Source organism: Carettochelys insculpta, chromosome 2, assembly GCF_033958435.1.
Source record: "Carettochelys insculpta isolate YL-2023 chromosome 2, ASM3395843v1, whole genome shotgun sequence".
NCBI lineage: Eukaryota > Metazoa > Chordata > Testudines > Carettochelyidae > Carettochelys > Carettochelys insculpta.
Genome location: NC_134138.1, coordinates 165,779,127 through 165,803,032, shown reverse-complemented (window position 1 = coordinate 165,803,032; position 23,906 = coordinate 165,779,127). Strand labels below are relative to the sequence as shown.

The 23,906-nt window shown below is 41.4% G+C and overlaps 1 protein-coding gene across 10 annotated transcripts in view; it reads right to left on the bottom strand.

Annotated features, from left to right (window-relative positions):
• The window catches only part of LOC142009638 (poly(rC)-binding protein 3-like), a 221,403-nt gene that overhangs the window by 91,167 nt on the left and 106,330 nt on the right, over positions 1 to 23,906 (bottom strand). For all 10 annotated transcript variants that reach the window (XM_074987975.1, XM_074987973.1, XM_074987976.1 and 7 more), the window contains exon 2: positions 2,579 to 2,713. In XM_074987975.1, coding sequence (XP_074844076.1) covers positions 2,579 to 2,656 — 78 coding nt within the window. In that variant the 5' untranslated portion in view covers positions 2,657 to 2,713. The remainder of the gene's footprint in view (positions 1 to 2,578; positions 2,714 to 23,906) is intronic.

Genomic DNA, 23,906 nt, shown 5'->3' with positions numbered 1-23,906 from the left:
TGCTTGTTTTTTTAATGTGAGGCCCTGGGCTTTATTCACTGCATACTATTCAAACCCTGCTCTGAAGACGTAATTATTACTTTCCTACTGGCCTTTTCTATAGTGCTCATCTCTATGGGATCTGCATGCTTCACAGATACAAATTAATTTTTTCCCCAACCATCCACTGAGAGGAGATATGATTATCCTCTGAAGCACAGAGATTATGGCCAAAAGTATCCATTTACTTTGGGTGCCTAATTTGAGGTGCTTAGGGACTGATTTTTCAAAAAAAATCTGACATGACAAGCATTATATAGTATTTACATATTTAAATCATGGCTCTCATTGACATCAGTCACAGCTGTGAGTGTCCTGCACTTCTGTAAATTAGGTCCCAGTCAAGCCTCCAGAAAATGTCCAGTGAGCACCTGTGAAAACATTGGCCTAAGTTACTTGTCCAGGATGACATAGCAACTCAATGGTAGGGGCAAGAGTGGAATCCAGTTTTCCAGGACAGCAGTCAACCGCCTCACCGTGAGACCATCTGTCTCCTTCTTGCAATCCCCCACCTAAATTCCTACATGCCTTCCAATTTCCTCAACATAGGAGCCAGCAGTCCTAAAGACAACAGCCTCCTTCAATGTGCAACCCCGATTTATCCCCAGAGTAGGTCTATCCTTTGTACTGAAAGAGGCAGTGGTCTTCTGGGAAATATAGGATGCGGTCATGTAACTAAAGACTGTATCATAATGCCCGTGCACAAAGGGGCTGGGTTAAGGTTGTATGGGCAACCTTAATTCTGCCATCTTCTACCTTTTGATCACTTGCTTTTGCAACCTTAATATTCTTTGTTTGTATGAATTATCTATAAATATAGGAGAATACATACACAAATCCAATATATATGGGAGTGTAAAAGAGTCTGGTATTTGTGTTAGGGGTTTTTTTTTTTATGGGTGTTGAATTTCCCTATCAGTTTCTGGTAGTGGGTGAGAAGCACCTGCTGTTTTGATGTAAGAAGCTGTGAAACAACCTAAACTTATAGCAGCAAATCTGTGTTCAAGTTTTGGGAACTGCAGTGTGTTATATAATTGCTCTCTGTTCCTGCACCACAGAAACGTGAAGTTGTAGCAACACTGATATTGGCACTTTGGGCCTGAACTGACCTGTCAAAGGCCATGATCTATACATTTAACCATACAGTCACAGAAGCATAGAATACTGGGACTGGAAGGGACCTCAAAAGGTCATTGAGTCCAGCTCCCTGCCCTCATGGCAGGACTAAGTACTGTCTAGACCACCCTTGATAGACATTTATCTAACTTGTTCTTAAATATCTCCAGAGATGGAAATTCTGCAAACTCCCTAGGCAATTTGTGTTTGACCACCCTGACAGTTAGGAACTTTTTCCTAATGTCTGACCTAAACCTCCCTTCCTGCAGTTTAAGCCCATTGTTTCTTGTTCTACCCTCAGAGACCAAGAAGAACAAGTTTTCTTCCTCTCCTTATGACACCCTTTTAGATACCTAAAAACCGCTATCATGTCCCCCCTTAGTCTTCTCTTTTCCAAACTAAACAAGCCTAATTCTTTCATGCTTCCTTCACAGGTCATGTTCTCTAGACGTTTGATCATTCTTATTGCTCTTTTCTGGATCCTTTCCAATTTCTCCACATCCTTCTTGAAATGCGGTGCTTAGAACTGGATACAATACTCCAACTGAGGCCTAACCAGTACAGAGTAGAGCGGAAGAATGACTTCTCGTGTCTTGCTCATGCCACACCTGTTAATACATCCCAGAATTGTGTTTGAAGGAAATAGTGAAAGAGGTATCAGACACCAACAGGCGCTGAGTCCCAGTTATTCATGAAGATGATGACAATCATGTTTGGTTTTTTTGCAACAGCATCACACTGTTGACTCATGTTTAGCTTGTGGTTCACTATAACCCCTAGATCCCTTTCTGCCATACTCCTTCCTAGACAGCCGCTTTCCATTCTGTATGTGTGAAAGTGTTCCTTCCTAAGTGGAGCACTTTGTATTTATCTTTATTAAACTTTATCCTCTTGACCTCAGACCATTTCTCCAATTTGTCCAGATCATTTTGAATTCTGACCCTATCCACAAAAGCAGTTGCAACCCCTCCCAGCCTGGTATCATGTGCAAACTTAATAAGCGTACTATTTATGCCAATATCTAAATCGTTGATGAAGATATTGAACAGAACTGGTCCCAAAACAGACCCCTGCAGAACCCCACTTGTTATACCTTTCCAGCAGGATTGAGAACCATCAATAACTACTCTCTGAGTATGGTTATCCAGCCAGTTTTTCACCAACCTTACAGTAGCCCCATCTAAGTTGTATTTGTATATAAGAGCAGTGCTGAGCAGGACTGGAATTCAATACATACTTCAGTTCAACACCCAGTGGTGTCATGTTGCTAAATCAGGGACAGGTCTTGAGTCAACAGGAGTTTTACTCTTAAATTGGTATAGAAGCAAGTCCTTTGTAAGTGTAACAGTCAGATTTTAATGCAACCACAGATATCTAGCTAAATAAGAAAAGATAACCGCTGTTGCAGTGTTAAGTGCATCACCTTGCCATGCATGAGAAGGCGTATGGTAAGTGTGACATTGAGGCCTCCTTCAGTCACTTTTGTGTCCTTCGCATTCATCCTGGCCTGGTATCTTCAATGCTTGAAAGCAGTTTCTTTTTTTGTCAATTAGTCAACCTGCAAAAACAAAAGATATGTCACTCGAATGGCCGAAATTTTGCAAGGCTGAAAATATCATGCTGTGCAAACCAGTTCATGTCACCCCTTTGATTTTCCCTAGCATGGCTCAGCTTGCAAAAAGCTCCTTTGATTTTTAAATTTTTTTTTTTAAGTTCCTGGGTATTTCATACTTCATTTGGAGGTGGTAAATTTCCCTTCTGAGTCTTTTAGATTCTGCTGGCTTCACATGCTCTGAAGTTGAAAGCAAATGTGTGCAGCAGAACTGCAGCAACAAATTGAAATATAACATTTCTTTGAATGGGCACATTTGTATGTGCATGTGCATGTGTGAAAAATTCCAATTTTACTTCTAAATTCTATCATTTGGTTTGATCTGGGAAATGGAAACACTTGCATTCATCTTCCTTCTCCTCACTGTCTCCATCTTACTCCTTTTGGCTACCGCAGACCAGAGGATTTTATGTTCCCTACAGTTAGCTCCATCCTAAATAAAACAAAAAACAGTCAAGTAGCACTTTAAAGACTAGCAAAATGGTTTATTAGGTGAGCTTTCGTGGGACAGACCCACTTCTTTAGACCATAGCCAGACTGAAGAAGTGGGTCCGTCCCACGAAAGCTCACCTAATAAACCATTTTGCTAGTCTTTAAGCTACTTGACTGCTTTTTGTTTTGATAGTGTATAGACTAGCATGGCTTCCTCTTTGTTACCATCCTAAACACTGATCCCTACCAGCCATAGCAGATGACACATTAGCAAAGACATCTGAGCAATGAAGAGCCACTTGCTGCAGTAAATCTGGGCAGTGTCTGGCTTTGTTTTTGTCTAAGAAGCCCAGAGGTGGCTCCATCCCTCGAAGGCCAAAGCTCAGCTTCAGTCCTGAGTACAAGAAGAACATTTCTTAATTCCTGATGACAAATTGCAGATTTTCAGTCATCCACAAAGTCATAAATATCCTGAAAATGCTAATGAAAGCAGCAAGGACTGGCCTTGAAGGAATAAACAAGCATCTATTATGAATTTATTAATGCAAGGACATTTGTCATTACAAATTAAAATGGCAGGGTGGGGGAAGGGATACATGTTACCAAACACTCGACCCTCAAATAAAGAAGGCTTAAAGCTTCCTCAGAGACTGTCCAGTGACTTTTGTCTATCTTATGTCTGTTTTAAAGAAAAAGGAAGCCTTAAAGTGATGCTCAGAGAAGGATATTATTTTCAGATTAATAACAGCACCTCATCCCTACAACAAGTTCTGTGAGACCTAACCGTGTAGAATAAATGAGTCCTCTATGTTCTCCTGATTACTGGATCAGTTAACTTAGTATGGAACCAGCCTATGCTAATTTTTTTTTACTGACATGTACCATACTGCTAGCTAAATTGGATTTGCGACTAACCAACAAGAGTATAGAAGAAAATCTCATCATGGTGTTGATACTCCAGCAGCCCCTCATTTAGATCATTTTATTTATTTATACTGTTCATCTCATTATCATGGTGCTTCTCAGCCTAGAGAAAAGAAGAAGAGAGTTCAGTACAAGAAGGTGGGCAAAGAGGGGAGGTGGGTCCCTCGAGGGAGGTATGAAATTTTGTAAGCAGGTAGTGCAGCATGATTGGCTGCTGGGTCTCAAGCTCATCCATCTCATTAAAAATGTTGAAATATGTTACTGTTTTTGTGTGTGTGTATTCACACTTCTATACTGATTAATCAAATTTTTACATTCTGCAGACTTATTTTCTTACACATGCCAAAAGGTTCTTTTTTCATAGGATCACAAGCTAAATTTCTGCCAGTTTGGATTACAATAGATGGTGGTCGTGGTTGTGGGTGGAGGGGGAGCTGCTAACTGCAGGGATGAAAAGTGGGGCCTGGCATAAAAAGTTTGCTGACCCCTGCAGTATAACAAATTGCCTAAAGGGGTGGGCAAACCAGAACCTCTTAGGTTTTTTTTTTTTGTTTTGTCAGAAAATAGAAAGCCTGAAAACTTTTGGAGGGTTTTAGAAGAAAAATCAAAAATTTCTACTGAAAATATCGACAAACTCCCTCACCTTCACCCTACCGCCCCCTATTTTCAGCAGGAAAAAATACCAATCCAGCCAACTCTAGTTCTGACAACTGTGCTTGTGAAAGTAGAAGAGATGTTTGAGTGAGGGCCCAGTGCAAGGACGATGGAGCTAGGTACTGGGAAGGGGGGGTGGGGGAGGCATGAGGAGAGAATGATTCCAAATAGATGATGTCATTACCGAGCAGTAAATATACCAAAACGTTAGCATACCGATACACATATTTGAAGACAGAATGGTGTTTGCATTATTAGGCCATTAATAACTGCCTCAGGTATAGAGTCTCCAGTGACCCACTAAAGCATATTAACAGCTGAGTAAAATGAGCCCAGGAGGTATATTTTTTTATTATTGTGGCTCTTTCAGTTTGAAAGAGACAGAGCATGAAACTTATTACACTTTATCATTATTGTTCAGTAAAAATAACATTTACTGTGGGTGACACTATAAATATAGATAAAACTGGGCTTTATGAGCGCGTAGAGATGTGACACTGGCTTGTGGGGGGGAGACAGTTGTTCTATATATCACCGCAATCTAGCCACCCAGCCACTTGCTTTATATGGCCCCATTGGTGCAGAATTGGAGCACATCCCAACTATCTAAACCTCAAAACCTCTTTTTGACTCTCTCTTCTGCCCAAACTAACAGGATAAACAGCTTAAATGTTTTATAGGGTTTTTGTTTTGTATACTGAAAAGGAAACTCCAGCAGACTCATGTAGAGAGATTAGAAATTCATGTAACAACCAATCCAGGAAGGAAGGCAAGAAACTACCACAAGGGAGATGAGGCCAGTCTGTGAAAGGCCTTCTTTCTGAGGCATTCGGATCATGCTTGCTTAAAGCAAGGATATACGGAGAACTCTCTAAGGCTACGTCTACATTACAGCAATCTGTTGACAGAAGATAGTGTTGGAAGAGATCATCTAGCAAAACTTCTGTTGACAGAACACATCCACACTCACAAGTGGATTGAAAGAGCAAGCCACTCTGCCAACAGAGAGCAGCCATACTGCCCAGCCACTCTCTCAACAGAAAGGCCAACCAGAAGCTCAGCAAACAAGGCTGCCTGGTGAACTGGAAGCCCTGTCTATTCACAGAGGTTCCCCCAGAGCATCTATATGGCTTTTTTGTTGACAGAAACTCTTGATGAAGATGCTATTCCTCATCGCAGAGAGGCACAATGTTGTCTGCGGAAGTGCCAGCTTTTGCTGACAGACTCTGTGGCCATGTCTACACTAGCTCCCTACTTCGAAGGGGGCATGGTAAGTAAAGTGTTGGGAGATTATTAATGAAGTGTAGCACTTCATTAAGCTAATTCTCCCGTGGCAACTTCAGAGTGTTAAACTTTGAAGTGCCGGCTCGTGTGTAGCCATGGCTAACCTGCCAGTACTTTGAAGTGCCTGGGCAACTTTGAAGGAGGAGAAAGGGACTTCGAAGTTGCCCAGGCACTTTGATGTACCAGCAGGTTAGCCATGGCTACACGTGAGCCAGCACTTCGAAGCTGCCATGGGGGAGAATTAGCTTAATGAAGTGCTGCATATGCAGTCTCCCGACACCTTACTTACCATGCTCCCTTCGAAGTAGGGAGCTAGTATAGACAAGCCCTGTGAGTTTTGTCGGAAAAACCCCGGTTTTGTTGACAAAACTCTCTAGTGTAGATGTAACTGCACCAGCTGCAATTATGGCTGTTTCCTGTAAAGACTTTATCACTTGCAGGAATGAAAAATACCCACATTGTGCCACTGCCATTTCAGATCATCCTAACAGCTGCTTTAAAGTAATGATTACAGGATTAATATTTCAGTTCTCATTTACCAGCTCTCTTGTAACAAGTGAAATTTTTGGACTTGTAAGAATATTAGTCAGCTACAGGAGTATACAGTGAACTTTTTCTCAGAGCTTTGTTTGAGACCAGACTATTTTTTCAGACTTTTTTTTTTTGGAAAAAAAAAAAAAGCATGATGAATGACTCTTTCATGGACAGTCAATAGTCAAAGTAAAGATCCAAATGCTTGCCAAGATTTTAGCCACTCACTCTAATCAATATCTCCAGACTGATTTTAAACAAGCAGAACCTTTAAAACTCAAAAGCTAGTTTGTCACCTAATTGATGAAGTGCTCAAAAGCAATGAAAAATGAGATATGATATTTATGAATGATTTCAAAGTGTAAGCCCTAAAATGAAACTATTTATTGTGTTTTATTGCTGAGAACCAATTGCTAAATGTAAAGTTGCCCATTTGCTAATTATGTGTAGCCAGGATACCCAAGAAAGAGTTCTTAAACGAAAACAGTTGATTGCTTTTACACAGCTGTTGAGTGAAATACCACATGGTGCCAAATTCTGTTCATGTTTCCTATCTGAAAGACCCAGTGAAGTATTTGGTCCCCAAACCATCCTATTATCTCTATAGCACCCGGTTTTGCCTAGTTTATAATATCACAAGTCACATAACAGAATATGTGGCATCAGATAGTGACGTTACTCCAGTATGATCTATTTCTGAAATAACTGAGACAGATTCTCTGCTGCATTCAACTTACAATGTATAACAACCCTTACTTTAGTGCTGCAAAAATGATATCTGGTTTCTTCTGCATATCCATTATAAATCCTTTGTTTTAAAGGCTTTGCTGTAAAAATATAGAAGCATGGCACTAAAAGATTAATATACATCAGAATGACTTTCCTTCACCTGATGAAAAACTCAATCCCTTTAAATTCTACAGGCCTAACTGTGACCTCTGCTGCCCCTGTGTAATGCCACTGCCTACATATGGGAAATCTGAAACATACTTTGGTGCTATAATTTTTATACCAAAACAGGGAAAGACAGGGATAGTGGGTGGGAAGTACAGCTGCAGGAGCCTGCTATGTCAGCCTATGAGAGCTTCAAAATCTATGATCCCTTCTTGAGGTTAACTGCAGCAGGGCCCTGTGGCTCTTTTGAATGACTGTGAAGAGGGGGTCACCAATGTATGATATGTTGCAGTGCGGCAATGTCTAGTGATTACTACAGAGGCCAGCATTACTCTGGTCTTAGTCCACAAATTCACCAGGGATCTGGAAAAGTGTATTAGCAGCACATTAGTAAAATCTGCTGATTACACTACATTGGAAGACTTTGCAAACACGAGGACAGGGCAGGCAATAATAGAAAAGGAGACAGAGATGAGAAATATGGTCAGAAATCATGAGTAAGCACCATCCTGAAAAAATGTAAGTTAGTGAGGGGAAAATTCTTTGTACCAGTGGACAGAGAGACCTGGAAAGCACTCAGGACCCAGGAGACCTAGGGATGGGTAAATGGACAGTAAATTAAGGCTTGAGATGGCACATCAATAATAGGTCTTCTCTAGCAGGTACTGATGCACATATTCCTGAAATATTATATGTTTAGGTTTCGGTGCCTCGTTAGCAGGCAGATTGAAATACAGGGCTGAGTTCACAGGACAGCATTAAAATATAATCAGAGGACACTGATGTATGTGAAAAATTATAAAGCCAAGTATGATTAACTTGGTTAAGCAACATGATAGACTATACAAATACTGAAAGACAAATGCTAGGAAAGGAGAAGAATTAATTGGGGTTGTACAATGGGGTTGGTTAATATGGCAGATAATAAGTAGGAATTACAGGAAGCAAGCATCAAACAAGAAACTCATTGACACTGAAATCTCCTATAGAAGAATATTCAGCAAAGGGAAGTGGCAGAAGCCCTTTCACTTGGGGATGGACTGGATCCAGCACTGTCAGGGTGAGAACCAATGCCCAGTGACGTCAACAGAAGCCACTACCTTTAAGAAATTGGGTCAGGCCCTACATGGGACAAGAGCTAGTCAAGAACCAGAATTTCTGCTTCATTAAGAAATCTGTGTTTTCTTCTGAATTGGTATGGAATGTCCAGTTTCAAAATATCCCACAGAATACAACTTGGAACACTTTGGACATTTTTTATATGGGGTCAATCCAAGTGCTTTTGTTCTGACAAAACTGAAATGTTCTATTTTGATTTTGTCTCATAACAAGATATAAAATAATGGAAAATAAACAATTCTTTCAAAATGAGAACAAAACATTTCAAGATGGTCAGACCTTATCCAAAATGCTTCCTTTTAATTTTTAAAGGAAATAGCAACATTGATATATTCCCGCAGAACATTTTTAATTGGCAGGAGAATGGATTTAGATGGGCTAATGAGGTTTTTTTCCCATCCCTAATTTAGAGGACTTTTTTTAGATCTCATGGCCATTTTCCATTTTTGTCAAAACCTTAACATGATCTTTACACAGGAGGGGCTTTTTTTTTTTTTGGTCCATGAATAAGTTAACTTGGTAGGGAAAAAGGTCATGCAGTATTTAAAAAGACACAATGCTTGTTTTCTTTTTCTCTTTTTTAGTACTCTGTATTGAAATCTGAAAAGCCCCTTTTGAGATTCTGCACTCTGCACTCTGCAATTGCACATGTAATAATAGGACACACTGGCCTTTGATACAATTCTCTTCAGGGAACAAAAGATTCCTTTGGCAAAACTACAGCCACTGCTTGTTGTAGGTTACACATGTCTTTCCAGTCAAGCATGATTAATAACTGTTTAAAAAAATGCTCATGACCCATGGCAAGTATTCTTTCAACTAGAATACCAGCATTATAGGCTCTGAATCTCAGTAATTTAAAAAAGTGCTTCTACAATGGAACTGTAATTTAATTACTTTTTCTACAGCCTGTTCCATTTTGTTTCATCACTTTGATTGCACCATGTGCCTGGCAGCTTATGGAAGGCTGCATCTGCCCCCAGGATTATTTCACTGGCTGATTTCGACATCTGTTCTGAAAATGACTTTATTTGCAATGGCATAAAGAATAATCAGACTTGTTTAATCCAGATTAACCAGGAGAAGAGAGTGAAAGAGAGAGAGAGAGAAAAGAAAGAGGCAAGGAGGAGAGAGAGAGAGAGAGAAAACCAATCTCTACTAAACACCACAGAGGATGTCAAAATAATCCAAGCTGCCCCTGTGGTTCTGACAAAGTGGTTATTTAATGGATAGGATACATGAAAACAGAAGTCGCTAAATCAGTTCCTTTTACTGTTTGGGTGGAGCCTGCAGATGGGTTACACAGTACATAGCACAAGCTACATTAGTTTAATGTAATTTTCATCCCTAAGAACTACATTTGCAACACCATCCTCTGAAACTACAAATCAATTTGCAACTATCAGTGACACTAGATAAAATTTGCTGTATTACATCAGCTAAATTCAAGACCTAGTGTGGCTGATGTTTTTCAAAATGCTTCTGTAATAATCTCTATTGTACACAGCTTTATGTTGTGCATTGCAGAGCATTATATATCTGGAGATACACCTCTCATGGAACTGGAAAGGACCTTGGGAGGTCATTGATTCCACTCTCCTGCCCTCTTGGCAGGAACAAGCACCCTCCCTGACAGATTTCTTTTTAATCTATTTGTCCCAGACCCCGAAATGACCTCCGTAAGGATTGACCTCACAACCCTGGATTTAGCAGGCCAATGCTCAAACTGCTCTATCCATCCCCACTGGAAAGTTGAGCACTAATTTACAAGGGTAGTTACCAAGCATGAGCCACATCACCTGGAGGTTAGAAAGGCAAGCACTGGACATCCATGGAACCCCTTTTCACAAGCCAATCTTCATCTCACATAATATGAATTAGCATTTGGTGGTTTCAGTTTATATAATTGTTAGGGTACTATCCAGTTAAGATAATTTAAAATTCATATTATTCAAAGGTCTTTCAAAAGGCAACTATTTTAACTACTCCTGCTTAATGCACATATTGATTTTGCAAAGGTTCATTCGATGATCAGAAGGAAATATAAATTGGTTAAGTAGGAAAATGCCTGAGGAATGCAGTTTCCATGCAATGAAAGGGGAATGTGTCAAAAATGCCACTGAACTGCTTTCAGAGGCTAGCATCATTGAGTTTGAAGTACAGGTTGAACCTCTCTAGCTTGGCACTCTAGTCCAGCAACATCCATAGTCCGGCATCATTTTAGTTGGCCAGATGACCACTTCTTTTGAGTGTTGTCAAGTCTCCCACTGCCCATAAAGTTTGTTTACAGCTACCAGTCCTGGATCTCAGTGTTCTGTGCTGTTATTTACCTGTAATTTACCCCCAAATATCTTCTAAGAGTCCTGTAAGCAGTGGGAGTGTTGATAATGGTAGTAGGTAATATTGACCTCTGATGGGACAGCAAATTCTCTCATTCAGCACTGTTCAGCTCCTGGGGGAGCTGGACTAAGGAGGTTCAAACTGTAGTGGACTTGATAGTTAACAATGGTGACATTACCAAATAATAAAATTGCTCTTAGTTTCACAGCTGAAATGCTCTTTAACCCTCTCTTTCAACTGCTTAAAGTTTGTCTGTCCTTGTAGCTGCCTCTGTTTCAAGATCCCCCCTCTTGGCCCTTTTATGTTACGACCACACAGCAGTTGAAGCTGTGTCCACAATGGCAAGGCTGCCGTCCCCAGCCATTTTTGACAGTGGTATTTTTCTGGGACTTGTTACACTTTGTCCTCCCAGACAGTTAGACAAACTCTGTTTACAGCAGGATGTAGCGCTTTTCTCAGGAAATAAAATACCCCTTTCCCTGAAGGCAATGGAAAGGGTGCTCACAAGCAATAAGCATGTATAAAGTCAGCCGCTGACATAATGGTTTCCACTGTGATGTGGGAAGAGGTTTACCTGGTTGTCTTGAGCATGATGCATTTTCTCCCTCAAGCTATGGCTACACTACAGAGGTATTTTGAAATAAGATATTTCAAAACAGTTATTTCGAAAGGTCTTAGGCTGAACCTGCGCTTACCCGCTGTTTGACATGCTGCGATCAATCTCTTGGAGTTCGATTTCACCACGTCTGCAAAGATGTGGCAAAATTGATCTTTTTGGGCTCAGCTGTTAACCCTGATACTCCATGCTACCGCGTAGAGTAAGGGACGTCATCACGAGCCTGAAAAGCCCCAGTCTCCAGAGGGAAGGAAGTGAATCCCAATACGTTGATTATAGCTATGCTAATGGCATGGCTAGAATTGCCTATCTGGGACTGACTTTCTGTCCCTGCATAGACCAATCCCTATTTTGAAATAACACAGTTACACACAAAATATATTTCGAAATAGAATTTCTGGACACATAGCGCTATTTCAAAATAGTGCCACTAGGCGCCTTTTTGGTTTATTTCAAAACAGCGCTATTCTGTGTCTCAATAGCATCTATTTCAAAATATCTATTTTGAAATAGGTGTTATTCCTCAAGCAATGAGGGTTACTGATTTCAAAATAACATTCCAGGTATTTTGAATTCATTTTACACCTGAGTAATGTAGACCCTAGAAAAGTTATTTTGAAATAACAGCTGTTATCTTGAAATAATGCTGTAATTTAGACCTAGCCTGCCTGTCCATAGTCAAGGATAAATCCTGCTCACCTGACTCACGCAAGCAGTCCCATCCAATTCAGTGGAACTTTGCTCAGGAAGCTTTCAGCTCCTAGGTCTCCCATGTGCTAGAGCAATATGTTGGTCTTCCATTAGTGGTGAAGCACAAAGAGGGAGCGAGCAGCAAAATTCTTTCACCCTTCTATTTCACTGCATCACCTCTCCTCAGGAAAAATACAGCTGGTGTGTGCAGAACCTTGCATGCTTCCAAAGCTTAAAGATTCCACGTTACTAATCTACTTAAAGGCTGAGAAAGATGCTAAACTCTTCTGGCAGCCCACGTCTCTAGTAATTCAGCAAGCCTAACAGCCAATGTTTGAAAGCCTGGTTAGCATATATTTGTAAGAGACTCCACCCAGAAAACACTTTGAAAATGGTCACTGGCTCCATGCAGCCACCCCGAGCCAAACAGAAATGTAGCTGCTGCATTTGCAGTTTAGAAAAGGGAAAATAATTCTGTTGTGTCCTCTGAGGAACTATTCAAAATGGGGGTGAGGTGCTTGAGGGTCATGTCTCTTCTCCATAAAAATCTGCCGCAGTACTTCAAATTAAACATCTGAAATGTGCACATAAGATTTAGTAGGAAATGCTGTATATTCATACAAACTGAGGAACTGTTTCAGGAAAGTACTTACATTCCCTCTATTATTAATTATTATTATTACCACCACCATCGTGTAATTCACACCACCTACTGGGTGTGGTTCACTGTCCCATGTAGTGGTACTTAGACCAATTACAAAGTCAAAGAATGAGTGTTCTCTACAGCCTTAGTTGAGAGGCTGCTGGCTTTTAGCTGAAATTGTAGCGGCTCCTGCACTAAGCTCCAGAGGTCCGAGGCAAAGTCCACCTGTTGGTGGTTATAATAGTACCTAGGTGCTCCAGACATGGACTAAGACCCCATTGTGCTACAATGTGAGTACAAACACATAAAAAACAAAACAAAAAACAGTCCTACTCCACGGAGCTTCCAATCTAGTACAAGTCAAGAGATTACAGATGAATGAGGACAGGGCAACTGTGGAGCGCAATGAGACAATATTGGTCAGTCTGATAGGCAGTGGTTTCAGCACACCAGTAGCCTCACCATTGTCAAAGGACGTGAGCATGTACTTTAAGCACTGCCCTGAAGGGGGATGGTTTACAGAATCAGGGTCTGGTCGCAAAAAATGTCAATTATTCCCAATGCTATTTTATTGCTTAGTTCTAACAGCACCACTGTGATGTTGTTATACAATTTCTGAACATCAGTGAAGGCACAATGAGTCCCTGCCACAATAAGTCTATAAAGATAAGGCAGGGGTCAAGCTAATCAATACATAAATGCCAAATAAAGTTAGTTATTGCTACTGAGGTGAGCAGTATTGTGCTCTATGGCTTGAGTATAAACTATCATAGAATCATAGGGCTGGAAGGGACCTCAGGAGGTCACTGAGTCCAGCCCCCTGCTTGCAGAAGGATCAACCCCAACTATGTCATCCCAGCCAGAACTTTGTCAAGCTGAGACTTAAAAACCTCTAGGGATAGAGATTCCACCACCTCTCTAGGCAACACAGTCCAATGCTTCACCACCCTCCTGGTGAAGTAGTGTTTCCTAATATCCAACCTACTTGTCTCCTTCTGTAACTTCAGACTGTTGCTCCTTGTTCTGCTATCTGTTACCACTGAGAAGACTCTCTCTCCATCTTCTTTAGAGCTCCCCTTCTGGAAGTTGAAGAGTGCTATTAAATCACCACTCAGTCTTCTCTTCTGCAAACTAAACAAGCCCAAATCCCTCAGCCTCTCCTCACAAGTCATGTGCTCCAGCCCCTTAATCATTTTCTTTGCCCTCCACTGAACCTGCTCCAGCGCATCCACATCCTTTCTATACCGTGGGGCCCAAAACTGGATGCAACACTCCAGATGTGGTCTCACCAGTACTGAATAGAGGGGAACAACAATCTCTCTAGATCTGCTTGAAATGCTCCTTGTAATGCACCCCAGTATGCCGTTAGCTTTCTTGGCTACAAGGGCACACTGTTTACTCATATCCAGCCTTTCATCCACCATAATCCCTAGGTCCCATTCCGCTGTACTGCTGCTTAGCCAGTCAGTCCCCAGCCTATAACAATCCTTGGCATTCTTCTGTCCCAAGTGCAGGACTCCACACTTCTTGTTGTTGAACCTCATCAGATTTCTTTTGGCCCAATCCTCCAATTTATCCAGGTCATGCTGGATCCTCTCTCGAGCTTCCCTAGCTTGGTGTCATCCACAGACCTGCTCCGGGTGCAATCCAGTCCCTCATCCAGTTCATTAATAAAGATATTAAACAACACCGACCCCAGAACCAAGCCTTGGGGCACTCCACATGAAACCGACAGCTATGCAGATATTGAACCATTGAGCACTATTTATTGGGCCTGACCATCAAGCCAGCTTTCTATCCATCTTACAGTCCTTGTATCCAATCCATATTTCCTTAACTTATGGACAAAAATGCTGTGGGAGACTGTACCAAAAGCTTTGCTGAAGTCAAGGTATATCACATCCAAGCAAAGAGACTGAGAACAGTTTGCTCACCTAACTTGTCTCGTATTTACATTTGCCTATACATGACTTGCCTGAGACTGGAGGCAGAGCTGCTTAATTATGTGTGTCGCAACTACTTTTGTTATAGTTTGGACTTAGCCATAACTACCACAGGATGCAAAAGAACAGCAATAAAAGGGATACAGAAGTCTATGTACCCGCTCTCAAGGAGTGCAAAGGGAAGAAAAAGGTGTGAGGGATGCTGAACGATATAATAAACTTTTTATAACTGATAAAAGGAAATACTTCAATAAACAACACAATTAACCAGAGCAAAATCACTGTACTCTCCATCACAAGGTATTATTAAAGCAAAGAAGTTAGCAGGATTATGAAATAATAATCATCTGTTTCTATGATGAAGAAAACCATGCACATTTAGATTCCAAACACAGGTTGGACCTCCATAGTCCGGCACCCTCAGGACCTGACAGGTGCCAAATGAGAGAATCTGCTGGATGACAGGAGGCCAGTATTTTCTAGCAGATTACCAACACTTCTACTGCTTACTGAGGTCTCAGAAGACTTTTATGTGTAAATTACAGTTAAATAATAGCACAGAACACTGAGAGCCAGGACTGGTGGCAGAAAAAACTTTATGGGACCATGGGAAACTTGGCCACACCCAGGCTAAGTGGATGGCTGGCTAACTAAAATCATGCTGGACTATGGATACTGACAGATGAGAGAGTGCCCGATGAGAGAGGTTTAACCTGTATCTGAGATAACCATTTATAAGGGCTATCACCTTGTAAATATCAGGATGTGGGGCTTGATTCAGCAAGGTCATTAAAGGGACTGCTTGGGTGATGAAAGTTAGACACTTGCTTAAGTACCTTTCTATACTGGAGACTTAATCCCCAAACACTTAACAGAAATTGTTGCATTGCCATGTTATTGCATAACTGTGCTGCATATAATGATTTCACACTTGCATTTGAAGTATCTGGTACATGCTGTTTCGTGGGGCCACTTGTCTGATGTAGCATGGCAACTCCCATGTCCCTGGGAAATAGCTTGAGAAAGCTTGTTTGGTGAAGCAATCAAACATGAGATCTTATTTTAGCTCTAACTTATTCACTTCAGATGAAGATTTGAGACTTTCCACAGCAGAGGAAGAAACAATGTTGTAGGGCCTCATGCAGAAAGAGAAAGGAACAGCGAGTGAGGTATGAGGCAAAGCAAGTTCAGAGACTCCTGGAGAAAATGGCTTTTTTCCTACAGCATTCAGGGATGATAGAGGTTCCGGCTGAGTCAGGTATCTAAGCATGTGTCCAACTTTTAGCATTTAAGTAGCCTCACTGATTTCAATTAAAGTGCCAGCTGACTTCAGCGTGACCACTCATATGCTTAAACATTAGGCACATGTTTAGACAAGTTGATGAACAGGAGCCAGTGTCTTCCACAACTTTAGAAGATGTAGCGAGATAAGGCAGAATAAGAAGTGAGAGAACCATAAAGTGGGACAGTAAGCATGTGAAGCTGGGTACTTCAGGCGTGAGCGAAAAAGCCTTGTTGGAAATAGTTAAGGTGTGAGATGTACACAGAGAAAACAACTTTTTCCAGAGGTTTTCTGAGGATGGGAAGAAGTGATCATGCAGCAGGGAGTCAATAGATAGCTCATAATATGTCAAGTAGTGGGGCTGACAGCCACCATGGGCCCCAGGTAAGATGGAAGCGGGGGGCGCCCAGCTAAGGATGGTAGAAGCAGAGCCTAGGGCAATCAGCCCTTCATGCTGCTCAGACTGGGGTGCGGCCCCACTCCACAGAGCTATGCAGAGCAGCACTGTTGCAATGTTTCAAAGGGGCCCTTTGAAATGCGGGGTCCCTATGCAACTGTTCCATTCCCCTCTGCCCCACTGTCTGTCGATGGGCTGATGTCAAGGCAAGGTTTTCCTCCCGGAGGTGACAAAAGAAGCACTGAACAAGACAGGGAAAGAGCCAGTGAACCTGGAGTGACTGATATAAGGAGAAAGTGCAGAGAGGGAGGAGATGATCATTCAAATTATAGATTATAAGAATCTGGGATTGCATAGGTCAGGCATCAATAATAAAAATAAAACATGCTCAGTCTTTCAGCCCCAAACCACTACTTTTGGAAGGGCTTGTCTACACTACCACCTTCCTTTGAAGGAAGGATGGTAATTAGGGTGTTGTGAGTTTACTAATGAAGTGCTGTCGTGCATAAGCAGCACTTCCTTAAACAAATTCCCCCCTATGGTAACTTCGAAGTTTTAAAATTTTGAGGAGTAAGGGGACTTCGAAGTTGCCCCGGCACTTCAACGTACCGGTGGGTGAGCACGGCAGCACTTCATTAGTAAATTCCCAACACCCGAATTACCATCCTTCCTTTGAAGGAAAGGGGTAGTGTAGACAAGCCCGAACTGTTCAGAATTCTGGAGACATCGTATGGCCATGTACATATTTGGTTAATGTATGCTTGATATAGTGATCTTGTACTGTGCTGGGTCTTTCATTTGAGAAAGGGAATTGATAGATAACTGGTTTGGAAAAATCAGGACCAATGAGCTGGATTGCGATGGCTACTCTCAATGGGTGCTGAATATAGTGGAAAAATCCAGGCCTGGACATAGCTACTGTTCATTTCAAGAAGGGAAATGGATACAGAAAGAAAATAATTGGTGTAGGAAACTTCACTGTGAACTGTTGAATTAATTTAAATATTATGTTATATTACAGTACATGTGTGAAATGTGTAATAGGCAGCAAAATGCTATTTATTTTTACAAGTTTGGGATGACACAAAATTAGTGCAAGCAGGATTACAACTATGTTTTTATATTAAAAAAAATAAGCCAATGATCCCACATTTCCCCTGATTATAGTTATTCAATAAAGAAAGAGCGTCTTCCCTCCCAGACTGTAATCACTCTGAAGAAGAGTAATTTAAGAGCTACTGGACAGCATCCCTTTCATGTCCTGCATTCTTTAAATACAAATATACAAAAGATGCAGCTATTGCATAGGACATTGCACTAGTGTTATGATTTTTACCAACAGCTATGAAATACAGATTGGGCATTCCTGGCCCAGCAATCTTGGGCCATGAGTACTACAGCAGCCGCTGGCTGGAAGTGGCTTCCATTATATACAGGATTTCCAGTTTGGTTCAATAGCTCACAGCCCCCAATTGTAAACATTGTTGCAGCACCCCTGCCTCAGGACCTGACCAGTTTCAAATGAGAGTTTGCTGGACCAGGGAGGTCAATGCTGGCCCCTCTGCTGCTGCCCCCAGTCTCTCATAGGGGACTACCAGCCTCCTGGATGCTCCATTCCCCTCTGGCCATCAGCCTCTGCTCCCAGGCTCCCCTCACGGTCTCTGACCCTACTGCTGACTCCAGCCACTGGGCTCTGCTTCTGGCCCTGGTCTGGCTCATGGCCCCGGGCTGTCAGCTCAGCTCTGCTCCTGGCCCCAGCAACTCTGATGTTGCTGGACCAGAGAAGTTCAACCTGTATCTTCCAAACTGTATTGTTAATACAGTGGTGTGCTATTCACAACATATCAGAATACACTTGCTTACTGCTCCTGCCCACACAAGTTCCATGTGTAATTATTCATGGACTACTCAGCTGGCGGAAGCTAAGCACATGCTTACGAATCGCAGAGACTGAAGCCAGAGTGTCCAGCATTTTGCAGGATTAAGCCCATAGCACAATGATGGGAGGACTGCAACAACACAACTAAGGCAGATATTTTCAACCAGGCTGCAGCCTGGTCTCGTTTGGGAGTGAAATTTGCCCTTGTAATGTTTCTTCTGCCTTTTTGCACCCCAAAATGGACATGCAGCACATCTTCAATGTTCTATTGCTGATTACATGGGTAGTTAGAAATCCAGCTGCTCAGATCTGTAACTGCCATTGAATGGAGGATAACAGAGAGTGGATAGAGATTTTAGGTGGAAACTACACCTGTAAATGGGAGAACATCCAGAAATCCAGGGGTGTGATAGCAATTTTAGAAATGGCTCTTACTGCTCCTTTTTGTATTCTAAATGTAAACATTCTCCCCTAGGTTCTTTAACAACATATTGGCATGTAGGGCTGTTTGTGCATTTCTGTAGGATAAGAAGTGGAGAAAAAGGCCTTCATACAGGAAAGGAAGGACAGGGATACACCCACATTTGCATGTTAACTGTTCCCTGCTATTTTCCCTCCTTCCCAGGGTTGTAGTGCACAGGGGAGGAGTATTAAATCATTTTCAAGAATTTTCTGGGTTCTGCCAGTTTGAGAGAGGCTCACAGTCCTGTACAATTTCTCACTACAACTTTTGGGAGCCACTTGGTGACTAACAGCAAAATCTAGGGAAAAACACAGATGGGTTGAAAGTGCTGAACCTAATCTAAGTTTTATTTTGTCTTTACCAGTGGAATGCAAATCCTGCTGGAGTGTGAAGATCTTGGGGAAGAATTATATAATTTGTTATTGTGGTTCATCTAATAAAAATGTATCATTGCCTTTCAGAATATTTCTTTAAGGATTAAGTTCTTGACTGCAGTATAATTACCAAGAATTCATACTTACCCTGGAAAGAGACTGTGTGTGTGTGTGTGTGTGTGTGTGTGTGTGTGCGCATGAGAGAGAGAGATTGTGTTTGTGTGTGAGTGTGTTTATGTGGTGTGAGAGAGATGGTGTGTGTGGGGGGGAAGAAGAAAGAGAAAGAGAGAATGTGTGTGTAAGTGTGCTTGCAAGCAAACCCAGGGACAAGCTTCATAACTGCTGAATTTCCTCTTCCCCCATATTCCCTTCACCCTCAGAAGTGCAGATTAGAGAACCTGCTCTTTGGATTAAGAAGCAGAGCTGTATACCAGGAAGGCTGGAAGAATGAAGTGCGATGACACAGAACACATGCTGCCAGTATTTAGACCCATTTTATCACAACATAAATCAAATTAAATTGAAATCCAGTTCTCCGAGGTAATGGTTCTTGCTAACCAACAAATTCAGTGTCTAAAATCAGTCAAGCTTAGCAAAGACCAGGAGTATGGTTCCGTTGAACATATACCTTTCCTTTACTTATTCCCTAAATATCAGAGCCTCTGACACTCCAGCAAGTGTAAAGAACATATTTAAAAAAATTATGACAAAACAGTACAAAATTCGATATCTCATCCTCTCACTACTGACAAACCATTACTGGAGCTTAACAACAGCTTGGTCTCAATCTCATATTTATATTGTTTATCACAATGGTCACATTCTGACAGAATACCTGCTTACAAGAGAGTTATTTTGTCATCAAAGCTAAGGCCACCCAAGAAAAGCTTCTTGGTCCCGGATCTGAAATCCCCTGCGACAGCCTTTTCTAGCTATGCTGGAATATATATCAAATGTGGTGTTTTCTTATTCCTTGCATTCATTTTTAAATGGATATTTAAAAATTCTAGGGGGAATGACTTTTCCAGGGTTGGCATTTTAGAGCAAAGCAGTCACTTGTAACTGACTAAGTTTTGCGTGAATAGGCAGGAAGGAGAAAGCTGACATGAGCTTTGGCATAACCTGTCACAATAAGCATGCTGTACTGGAGCCGAGGAGAGAAGATAGGTAGTGAAAGCAAAACCCGCAATGCTGTCTTTCATAGGAGCAGAAGCCACAGCTATGGCCGGTCCAAAATGTTCCAATGCTCCATCAAAACTGTTTGCTAATAGAAAATTAGGGTTGGAGGGGTTGTTATTTTGATGAGAAGTGAAAATTTTCCACAGCAGGGTTTAAAAATCAGCTTTTCAACCAGCTCGAGTTATATTGTTACTGCAGGTGAGCTCCTTGGGACTCCAGTCATTTGGGACTGGGTGAGTCACGGGAGGCATATGGTGGGGCTAACAGATTTAAAACTGTGCAGATTCATTGCTAAAGACCTGAAATTCTGCATCACAACTGGAAGAGGAAATTCTGTCCCACCTCAGATCCCTCTCAGCTTCCCATGTACCAACCATAGTTCAGGCACAGAGACCAGGACTTTGGCTCTCTGTGTGGAGATGGGACGCTTGCCAGTTCTCTCCTCTGGAAGGAACAGCAGAAATAGCTTGAAGAACCCGCCCACTACTGGTCACATTGAACAACTGGGAAAAAGGCAATAAAAAAACCCTTGTAAGTACTACTTGTGCACGGGCTGTTTTCTACACTACAAAAGCCTATTCCAAAGGTGGCAGTTTGGGCTGAATAAGATCTTCAGAACTGGGTCTATTAAACATTGTCTCTTTTCTCTTAAGACACATGCAAAGTCACAAAAAGGACTGAAAATTATAATTACGTATTACATTATATACATCTGATCCTGCAAACTGCTTTCAGCAGAGTATTTCTTTCTAATTTGAGACCAGGTCTACATTACAGACTTCTGCCAACAGAGCTCTACATCAAGGTACGTCATTACTTACCGGAAAATCCAATCAATCAATCACAGTGGATCTTCCGGGGTTCAATTTAGCGCACCTAGTGGGAATGCACTAAATTGAACCACCAGGGCTCTGATGTCAGCCCTGGTGCTCCTCACTGGTGTGAGGAGTAAAGAGGTGTCCATGGAAGAGTTTTTGGGGATGGCCAGAAAAATCGATCTACAATACATCAATTCCAACTATGGAATCATCGTAGCTGGAATTGTGAATCTTAAATCCAATCTTAAATCTTAAATCTTTTCCACATAGTATAGACCTGGCCTCATTCAGGAGTATGAAGTGTGATCCCTGGCCAGTATAGCTGGGCTTGTGGAAATCTGTGGTACAGAAGCAAATAAGTTAGCAAAACTCTCCTTTCGCTGGTGTAAATTTCATTCATGACAGGAGCACTTTGACAATATAGTATAGTAAATGCTGGGTGTGGACATGCCTGAGTCGTCCTCTTAATTTCAGTTGATTATTCATGTGATTAAAAGCTTGCAGGACTGGCCCATAATACAGCTGTATCACGTAGTTTGAGATAATACCTAGGGCTACAGAAAGTGAGTAGCCATTCACATCCTTACTGGAGGAGAAGAGTTGATTTTATACAAGTCTGTATTTCAAATTAATTTAATTAAGAGGTTTCTGTGGGCCTTTCGTTCTTCATATGGAAAATGTTAATCCATTTACTTTGGCATATTTCCTTCACTTTATGATACTTTATTGAAATATGTTTTGAAATAAATGCACAACTCACATATGTTGATACTTAACCACATTAAATGCAACATCTTTAAATAATGAAAATAAACTCCAGAGTTCTGAATGGCCCATTTGACAAAGTAGTCTTCTCCCCTCCTTTTTTGAATTGTTAACGGTGCTACTTTTTGTCACTCTAAACTGATAAAAGAATAGATTTTACAAACATATCTGGCTACGGACTGATACTGCATTTCTTATTGTGAGTATGATTAGACACTGTACGGATTAGACTATATACTGAATTCTTTTATTCAGGCTTTATTACATGGTAATGTTTTCATTCTTTGATTAGCTAACTTAATATTTGTAAAATAATTCTTCCCAGAATGACTGTCATAACATGAATTGCATTTCTTCACTAAATTAATTTCTGCCACAAACCTGAAATTCACTGTTTGAGAATATTGGCATGAATAAAATCATGGTTCATGAGCAGCAAGTAATAAAGGGATATGACAGGCCCAATCAAAACCCATTTACTAATTCAACAAAATTGTGAACAGGTGAGTTGTAGGTTAAACCCCTCCCTCCCCCATTTACTGGCTCTACTAAACACTAATGGTAAAATTCATCACTGCTGTTACCCCACTGCTGGGCTGTAAAACAGGGTGGGGCTACTGGGCCAGCATCTCAGGGTGCAAAGCAATAAAGCAGAAAAATTAGTTGGAAGAATGATCGGAGGGGGAGGGGGAGGAGCTTGCCCCAGCTGCTAAAATGCCTATTTATGGCTTTGGGCCATCAGTTAGTTCATTGTTATCAACTTCACTGATCATCAGGGAATGCAAATGTCAACGTTCTCACAATGGACTTTGACAAGCACATGGCTCAAATGTAGTACATCTTGAACCTCTCTAATCCAGCAATCTCCGTAGTCCAGCATGATTTTAGGTGGCTGGATGATCATTTTTCATAGAATCATAGAACACTAGAACTGGAAGGGAGCTCAAGAGGTCATCGAGTCCAGTTCCCTGCCCTCTTGTCAGGACCAAAAACCATCTAGATCATCCCTGATAGGTGTCTATCAAACCTGCTGTTAAAGCTCCAGTGAAGGAGATTCCACAACCTCCGTAGCTTATTCCAGTGTTTACCCATCCTGATGATTAGGAAGTTCTTCCTAATGTCTAATCTAAACCTCCCTAGCTGCATTTTAAGCCCACTGCTCCTTTTCCTATCTTCAGAGGCCAAGGAAAACAATTTTTCTCCCTCCTCCTTGTAACCCTCTTTGTGGTATGTGAAAACTGCTATCATGTCCCCTCTAAGTCTTCTCTTTTCTAAACTAAACAAGCCCACTTCTTTCAGTCTTCCCTCATAGCTCATGTTCTCTAGACCTTTAATCATTCTTGTTGCTCTTTTCTCCATCCTCTCCAGTTTCTCCACATCTTTCTTGAAATGTGGTGCCTAGAACTGGAACAATACTCCAACTGAGGCCTAATCAGCAGAGGGTGGAGCGGAAGAATGACTTCTTGTGTCTTGTTCACTACACTCCCAGGAATACATTCCAGAATTATGTTTGCTTTTTTTTGGCAACAACATCACACTGTTGACTCATATTTAGCTTGTTGTCCACTATGACCCCTAAGTCTTTTTCCACAGTACTCCTTCCTAGACAGTTGCTTCCCACTGTGTATGTATGAAGCTGATTGTTCTTTCCTCAGTGGAGTACTCTGCATTCGTTCTTGTTAAACTTCATCCTGTTTACCTCAGACCATTTCTCCAGTTTGTCCAGCTCATTCTGAATTATGAGCCTGTTCTTCAAAGCAGTTGCAACTCCACCCAGCTTGGTATCGTGTGTGGCCAAGTTTCCCATGGCCCCATAAAGTTTGTTTCCAGTCACCAGTTTTGGCTCTCAGTGTTCTGTGCTGCTATTTAGCTGCAATGTACCCCAAATGTCTTCTAAGAGCCCAGTCAGCAG